The sequence below is a fragment of the Mus caroli genome, chromosome 2, assembly GCF_900094665.2.
Source record: "Mus caroli chromosome 2, CAROLI_EIJ_v1.1, whole genome shotgun sequence".
NCBI classification, from domain to species: Eukaryota; Metazoa; Chordata; class Mammalia; order Rodentia; family Muridae; genus Mus; species Mus caroli.
This window is the reverse complement of record NC_034571.1, coordinates 31,616,355-31,624,939: the sequence shown is the minus strand read 5'-3', so window position 1 is coordinate 31,624,939 and position 8,585 is coordinate 31,616,355. Positions and strand designations below refer to the sequence as shown.

General features: G+C 49.1%; 1 protein-coding gene across 13 annotated transcripts in view; it reads right to left on the bottom strand.

Moving 5' to 3' along the window:
- Positions 1-5,639: 5,639 nt before the first annotated feature.
- Dab2ip (DAB2 interacting protein) overlaps positions 5,640-8,585 on the bottom strand; it is a 175,484-nt gene continuing 172,538 nt past the window's right edge. For 11 of the 13 annotated variants that reach the window (XM_029484645.1, XM_029484632.1, XM_021181770.2 and 8 more), the window contains one exon: positions 5,640-8,581. In XM_029484645.1, coding sequence (XP_029340505.1) covers positions 8,414-8,581 — 168 coding nt within the window. In that variant the 3' untranslated portion in view covers positions 5,640-8,413. The remainder of the gene's footprint in view (positions 8,582-8,585) is intronic. The other 2 variants (XM_029484669.1, XM_021181787.2) reach the window with 1 other exon arrangement.

Genomic DNA, 8,585 nt, shown 5'->3' with positions numbered 1-8,585 from the left:
AGTTAGGGTTTTTGTTGGTGGTGGTGATGGTTTTGTTGCTCTGGTTTTTGTATTGTTTGGTTTGGTTTGAGCTAGGGTTCGGTCATGTGAACCCTGGCTGACATGCAGGGTTTGTTGCGTATGCTCTGTAGACCACTAGGCTAGCTTCAAATGTGCAGGGATCCTTCTCTGTCTGTCTCTACCTCCCGAGTACTGGGATTGCAGGCATGTCCAAACATGCTTTACAAAACAAACCAATGAGCAAATAAATGGGGCGGGGGTGGGAGTGGGGTAGGGGGTGGGAGGGTGTAGCGGGGNGGGGGGGTGGGGGTGGAGGAGGACCTGGAGCAAATGCTCAGTGGTTAAGGACAGGGACTGACCCACAGCACCCATTATCAGGCAGCTCACAGCTGCTTGTAACTCCAGCCCCAGGGCTTCTGTGCCATTTCCTGAACTCCAAGTCCATCTTTGCTCACATGTACAAAACACACATAGGTATACATACATACATACATACATACATACATATATACATACACACAGAGACATAGACACACACATACATATATACCTATAGACACACATACATATATATACACATAGACACACACATACACATAGACACATAAATATATGCATAATTTAAATTTAAAACCAAACCCACAACTATGGCTAGAGAGATGGCTCAGTAGTTAAGAGACTGGCTGTCCCTTCAGAGGACCTTGGTTTGATTCCCAGCATTATATGACAGCTCAAAACCATGTGTAACTCCTGTTCCCAGGGACCCACACCCTCATCTGACCTCTGTGGGCACTAAGCATGTATGCTGTACACATATATACATGCAGGCAGTCACCCACACTCATATTTTGTTTTTAAAAATAAACATTAAAGATCTTTTTAAAATTGATTAGTATGTATCACGGTTCTAATTTTGCCTTTACTATACTAGTCTGGGCCATGCACAGTGGCACACATTTGAAATTCAAGAATTTGGGAAGGAGGAGTTGGGGGATCTCAAGTTTGAGGTCAGCCTTAGCTGCATGCATAGTGACTTTGTCTTGAAATTATAAAATAGAAATTAGGTTGTATGGGCAAGAACAAAGCTATCTTGATAGCTATAAACAATAGATTTGTCTATACTGAGAAGGCTTTGTAGGCAGTGGACCCCTTTCAACATGACTTCATCCTGCTTAGTATTTAAAAGTTTTTTTTTTTTTAAGATTTATTTATTTATTATATGTAAGTACACTGTAGCTGTCCTCAGACACTCCAGAAGAGGGCATCAGATCTCGTTACGGATGGTTGTGAGCCACCATGTGGTTGCTGGGATTTGAACTCTGGACCTTCGGAAGAGCAGTCAGGTGCTCTTACCCACTGAGCCATCTCACCAGCCCTAAAAGTTTTAAGTTATATGTAGAAGTAAGTGTCTGTGTGAGAGTATGTGCACATGAGAGCAGTACTCATGGGGGCCAGAAGAGGGCAGCAGAGTCCCTGGAGCTGGAGTTTACAGGTGGTTGTGAGCCTCCTGGTATGAGTGCTTAAATTGAACTTAAGTCCTTTGCCAGAGCAGTGTGTGCTTTTAAGCCCTCCAGCCCCCAACTTCTGTTTTGTTTTTGTTTTTTATTTTTAAAGCTGGTTTTAGGAAAATACATGAGATTTCAACATCGGCAAGGTGAGTTACAAGTCTCCGGAATCTGTAACCTGCTTTTCCTTGGCCTTGAACTCCTTTGGTGTAAATTCTGAAAAGATAACACTCTGTGATCTTTGTCCTGCAGAATAAATGGTGTCTGCTGGAGTGCCCTGGAGACAGACTGACTTTGCATCTATTTGTAAGATTTGTTTTATTGAAATTACCAATTGTCTGTACGCACAGCTCTTTGAATTCTCCTCTGAATTGGCTGTGACAACTGACTGGATTCTTCATTGATTAGTGAATTAAAAAAAAAAAAAACAACACTAAACATATGTTCATCTTATATTTGTAAGTCTTGGTTGTCAAAAAAAAAAAAGTCTGCTTTCACACAATTGCTACTTTCTGTCATGAAAGGGTAAAAGCTGTGAACATTTTGTAAGAGACCTTTCTGAGACTGAGGCCTTCTCCCTCCAGACTTGAAGAGTGTGGAGTCCCCTGACCTCATGGGTCTCTCTGTGGGCAAAGCCAATCTTCACACATCAGCAATGTGTGGGCTCCCCCTGTAACTGCAGGGCCCTTCTCTAGCCCTCAGGGCCTCGGTGCCAACCTTTTGGCTGGGGGAAAGGACAGGCAGAAGGGCAGACCTTGGTCCCCAGAGGAGCAGGTGGTTTCTGAGTAGCTGGACCTTTGAAGGGCTGTTTGTCTTCTGGATATTTCAAGACACTCAGAAATAAATGACAACCAGGAGTCACAAAGACAGCAGTCAATTCTAAGCATGTATGTGGAAGACATGACCATCTTCCTATGAATTCAGCCGTGTAACATAGCCATAGCTCAGGATTTCGGTGTGCCGCGGACCAGCAGACAATCCACCTTGGTCACAGGTCTGGTAACTACTCAATCCAGACGGTGTGATGCTCACTGGGTTGGTCGGGTTTGAGAAGCCCTGTATACCCACCTCTCTCCCGCCAACACCAACCACGCCTTCCCTCCTGCCAGCTGCTGGGGAAAGCAGCATCTGTCTTGTATCTTTATTTTGTGTTCAGCCACTTCCCTAAGCAAAGACCATTTTGGGGATGGGAAATTTTAAGAAAATCCCATTTTGTTTTGTTTTCTTGTCCGTGTCCCTCAGGAAGTCCAATGAGCTTCTTTTCTGCCATTTCTTCACCACCTCTTGCTTCCTTCCCCACTAAGGAAGTGATGGGGGGGGGGTGTTTAATGCTTCACTTTTAGAGATTGTACTGACTCTTTTCAGTGCAAGGCAAGCCCTCTACCACTGAGCTCCAGGTATTTTTTAATTGGGTTTTCATCATAAACACAAAAACATGTTGAGGGAAAAAATGTATACGTAAGCCCAGAGGACCACACTCAGCATCCCTAGGTCAGCATCTGATCCCCATCTTGGCATTTCTCTCTTTGATGATCCCAAGTGTGACTTTAGGTTTTATTGTGAAATTATTCTTTTTAAAGATCTTATTTTAAGCCACGTGCTTAAAAGCGTTTGCGAGCTGCTCGATGTGGGTGCTAGGAACCAAATCGAGGTCCCCTACAAGGGCAGGATGCACAGTTAACCACGGAGCCATCTCCGTTTCTCCCGTCCTTGGAAATGCTCCTCGATCCTCCTAGAGTCCTAATAAAGACCACTTGTTTGTTCCTCAACTGCAATCCTCCCTGAAGACGTCCCTGTAGTACAGGCACTACCTTCTTCATTTTACAGCAAGAAAACTAAGAATGGAGCGCTTTCCCATGATGCTAAGACCACGTTGCCAATCAATAGCCATTAAGGCTCAAAGCCCACTCTCATGCATGTCCAAACTCAAGCTCTAACCTACCAATTACCATTTCCCAGCCCAGGTGTTTCTGTGAACATGCTCTAAAAGCTAAACCAGAATCCTCCTGGACATATAATTCCTTTATCAGTGCTTACACTTAATACATTATTTACATCTTTCAATGTCACTTATTATTCTTCTACAAATTTAATGGCTGCACAGCGTTTCATTATATTGGGTATGTTTTATTTATTTTTAAATGGCTCCTCCGTATCCAAACGAGAAATAAAACTGGCTGTAAAATATTCAAACAGCACAAAGGAAGAGAAAGCAGAACACTGAAGTTTCCCTTCCCTCTCCCTGGAGCAAACTGCCACTGACAGTGGGTGGGGCGCGTTGGCCTGTGGTGGGATTTATTGGCTGTTCTTTAAAAGAATGGGGCACACTGATTGAGAGCCTGCTCGTCACTCAGAATGGCTCAGCAATGTCATTCTAAATCTGTGCACTTCCGCTAAGGCCTGAGAATCAAGAATTCATGTTTAAAGGGAGTCGCACTTAGCCCTTGGCTTGAACAAACAGTAGAAGAGTTGTAACATGGGGGGGGGGGTGCTGAAAAATGAGGAAAGGAACAAGTTTTAGAGGCTTCAAGCTCAAGAACTCTATTCTATTTCAGACAAACCAAGTTTGCTGTGAATGAAATCAAGTGGCGATACCAAGCGGGCACATGGTTCTGGTGAAAGTGCAGTGTGTGTGTGTGTGTGTGTGTGTGTGTGTGTATGGGGGGGGGGAGCATTTACACGGAGCAGAGGGTATGGCAAGGGTCCCTGCTGCCTCTAAAGAGGGCCTATGTTAATCTGTACTTTCCAGTCCCTTTCTCCACAGTCTTCCAACCCTGGGTCCGCGTGTCATCCGCCCTGGTTCCTTGCTACCTAGCAGATGGCAAGCTTTCTTCAGTGGCCTCAGGGTCCTGGGCTACACGTGCTCTATGGGTGTGCGCACACAGCCCAGGCTTCTTTTGCAACAGAAGCACTGTGACTCAGTCTTCTCATTGAGAAAACCTCTCTAAAATGAGCAGAAGGACTGAGGCCAGGCTCACTTCCCCCTTTCAGCCCTGTGGCTGGTGTCCCCAGGCCAGAATCCACTGGGTTCCATTTCTCCAGAGAATGACAGCCAGAATATAGTACAGTCCTTTCAGGGCTCTGCGGGGCAGGTGTCCTGGCTCTGACTATATGGTTGTCTATGCTTGGGGGCTCCCACCTAAGCCTCTGGGTAGGATCTGGGCAAGCAAACCTTTCCTGTCAGCTTCCAGTTGACAGTTAAGCAATTTTCTTATCTCCTCGGATCTCCTCCCACATTAATCTTGTCAGTACAATGATGTTTGGGGAGGAGACAAATCGCATGTGATCAGGAGTCCTCATTTAACTGCAAGACTCGTTTCTTTAAAAAAAAAAAATCCTGGTGGTGTTATCTGCTTGTTTTTTTTATACATTTCTCACTGTAGCCTAAACTGGCCTCTGGGTAGGCATTTTCTTTATGTTTCGGTGTAGTCAAGTGTAGGCAATTTCTCATTTGCAATCTGACAGATCTGTTCTCACGAGGGTGAATGCTTGATGGTCCTTGCTTATTAGAAGGCCTAAAAACCCTCCAACTGCTTTCCTTTTCTATTTTTTAGGGGTCTGGAGGTGCTTTTGTGCCAGTTTGCTCTGGGCCTCTGTGTGTTCTTGTCCTTGTAAGGCTGAACTGTTCATGTTCAACCCAGGGTTATCGCACATCAGAAGACAGGATCCCAAACCCTGACAGATGCGGGACAAACAGCTGGGGAACAGCAGGTACGGCTGACGTGCTCTCACTGAGTTCATTTCCAGCTCAGGAAAATCGGACCCTAAAAATCAAGCACTAGATGCGTGGGGCCAGCCAGCCTTAGCCTCCCCTCACTGGTAACCCTGGGCAGAGCAGAGCTCAGCTCTTCTCTCCTCAGGTTGCAGATTAACAGGGTTGACCTAGAACCTCTGCAGCAGGAAGCATGGCAACTCGGAGCTCCCAGGAATCACTGGGGCTCCCAGCCTCTGCAGGTTGGGAGGGCCTTTAAGAGGTCAGCTGCTCCACTCCCAAGTACAGGGCTTTCCATAGAGAGGAGGGGCAGTCCCAGGTCACCCAGGTAGGGGTCATGACTAGAACAACAGTATTAGCTCAAGATCTAGTAACCTGTAGGAAAACAAGCCAGGACACAGATGAAGAAAGGCTAGTCAGGCTTAAAATAGCTAAATAAATCTTTAATATTTCTAATTGCAAATGTACAGAAATTGCACAGCCACATGGAGTCTTCGAACACCAACAACTTCTCTGTACATTATTACAGGGTTAAAAGTCTCGACTGGAGGGAAGGGCTCCGGCCGATCCAACCTTTGCATTTTTTTCCTTTTCACATACTTACAAAAGGGGGAGCTGGGCACAGTGGGGGGACGGGTAGCCTTGTGGCTGAGTATATAGAAAAGAGGGGCTGGTTCCCTGGACAGTCTGGCTCCCAGACCTATGAGTATGAGGGAGGAGTGTCCCTCAGGCAGGTGCTGGGGTACACGTTGAGCTCTGGCCCTGGTCCCCACCCCCACTCCGGGGCAGTCAGAGGTCTTCACTCAGAGGAAGTTTGGCAGTTTCCTTCACCCTAACACACAAGTTGAACAAAAAGGTCAGGTATCTGTGTTGGCAAGGGTGGGGCCACTCTCTCCAGCAGATCTTGGGTGTCAGTGGCCAGGGTCATCCCAGAGCAGGGCCTCTGGCAACTCCAGCCCTTGCTGTAAGCAGAGCTCAGCCGCCCCAAGCCATTGCTGTGGGCAGGAGGATGCTTTACTGGCCCCACTGGGGCATTTGCCCCATCAACCTCCCACCCAAACAGCATGCTTGAAAGCCAACGAATCAATGCCCCGGGCAAGAAACAAACAGACAGACACCTAGACTGCAAAGCTCTTCGTCCTGCCCAGCACCGTTCTCTAGGCTCTAATATCAACCGTGAGAGCAGTGTCCTGGCCAGCCCTCGCAGCACCAGGACTAAAGGACTATGTACATCCCTTGGGTGAAATAGTTCCATTACAGTCAAACACCAAGAACATTTACAAAAAAAAAAAAAATTTACAAAAAAAAATATTGCAGACTTGCAATTAAGATAAAAATCTGTGGAGAGTCTGTACACTTTTACAGTTTTTGCACTAGGTAAATAAGGCTCTCGGCCTGAGAGCTAACAACCCCGCCAGAGGGGCCATTGCATCTGGCCCTGCGCTCTCCTGTCCAGGCCTGGGGACCTCCCCATATTGCTAGGAGGCGCTCAGACAGAGGTCACTTTACGAGGCATGGGCGAGAGTGTGGGTGAGGAGGAAAACAGGGCTCCCTGGGCAGTGGAAGGGCAAGACCCAGGCCAGGCCAGGCCAGGCCCTGCCCAAGAGGCCACCCCTGCTGAAATGCATGGGAGCAGGGGTGTGGACAGGAGTGGGGCAGGAAGAGGCAGTGGCAGGCCCTCAGCCCCACCTCCTTCCTTCCTGAGGTCTCTGACCCTTGATAGCCACACCCTCTCCCAGCATTGGTCTGCAGCCTAACTGGGTTCTTTTACCCTTGCCTGTCCATCGTGGACTGAGGACAGGGCGCAGCCTAGCTAGGCCACACCTCAGGACGTCCACGCTTTCTAGTGAGGACTCTAGGAGCATTAATTGCAGCTTGCCTAGCCCCATTCTGCTGCCTGGGCAAAGCCTAGCTCCTGCCCTAGGTGACTCAGAACCAGGGCTTGGAATCTAGAGTGTGATGGGAACAGATGGGGACCCAAGAAAGACCCAAGCTCCTGCCCTTCTCTGTCCCACAAAGGGGGGGGGGGAGGACAGATATGCTACAGAACAGCCTAGAGCTGGGGAAAACCAGCCCCAGCTGTGGGGGATGCCCCTCCCTGCCTGCAGTGCCTGGGTCCTTGGCTGGGGCTGGGAGGGTGAGGAGAGGCGACTGCACACGGGGCCTGGTGCAGGCTGCTGCTGTCTTGGAGAGGGAGCAAGTCTAACATCCTCCAGGGCCGCTATTTCCCATGCAGTGCGCTCGCTCAATTTAAAAGGCCCCTGTGTTCCAGCAAGCGAGCAAGCGGGCTTTTGTTTCTAATGCATACTGTGAAAGGAAAAAAAATCACAGTTATCCACCTTCTCAGGGCTGGCAGGCTTTAGAATTCTTTCTTTTAAACTATCAGAGAAGAGACATCACCTTTGCAGGGTGAGCACTGGCTGGCCTCTCCCCACAGGGCCACTGTGCAGGCCACACTGGGACCCTGGAGAAGGCAGCTACAACGCATGGTGCAACCTGGCCACCTCCGCCCAGCTCTCTGGCTTCCGGAGTTCCAAGAGCATGAGCCAGGCCCACATGTGAAGTGTGGGAAGCTATGGCTCCTCCCACGGGTATGAGGGCCCAGCGGAGAAAGTGCAGTGCTGTCTGTTTGGCAATGCAAGGAAGGAAGGGAAGGAGTGTGGAGGGTGTCACGCCTGGGATGGGCATAGGACCGAGGTTCTTTTCTTCAGTTCCTCACCCCCTGGAAGGGTCCCTGACCAGCTGCATGCAGTGGCAGGGGCTCAGGGCAGAGATGAACAGGGGCCACTCTGCCTGTTAACTACTCCATCAGGTCCCGGGGGCCATGGGAAACCCACAGCAGTGGCCCCTAAACCTTCCTTGAGCCCTTTCCAGGTAGCTTCCTCCATGGGAAAGGGTAAGGAAGGGTACATGCACCTGGCTGCTCAGAGAGGAGAAGGTGCCATATACCAAATTCAACAACCAGAGACACATTCGGCAGGCCTCCCTGCAGGCTGGCCCCACTCCCCAGTGCAGTCTCCGCTGCTTCTACCCACACCCACTGTTCAGGTGGGCGAAGAGAAGGGGGCCACTGTGCCCTCAGTCTCACGCTCCATCAGTCTTACGCCCCCTCCACTGCAGGCTAGCCTGCAACTGTGGGAGTCTCCTGACGGAGACCCTGTCCCGGGCCACCACAGTCCCCCTCTCCTCAGGCAGGTTAACAATTGCTGCTGTTTCTGAACTCGCCGTTCTCAGTAATCTGCAATTTGGTGGGGTTGGTGGGGGAGACGCCGTTACGGGCTTGCATGCTGTACCTCTCTTTCAGCTGTGTGAGGGCACTCATGAGGCGGGCATTGGCAGCATCCAACGAGGCAATGCGCTTTTCCTGT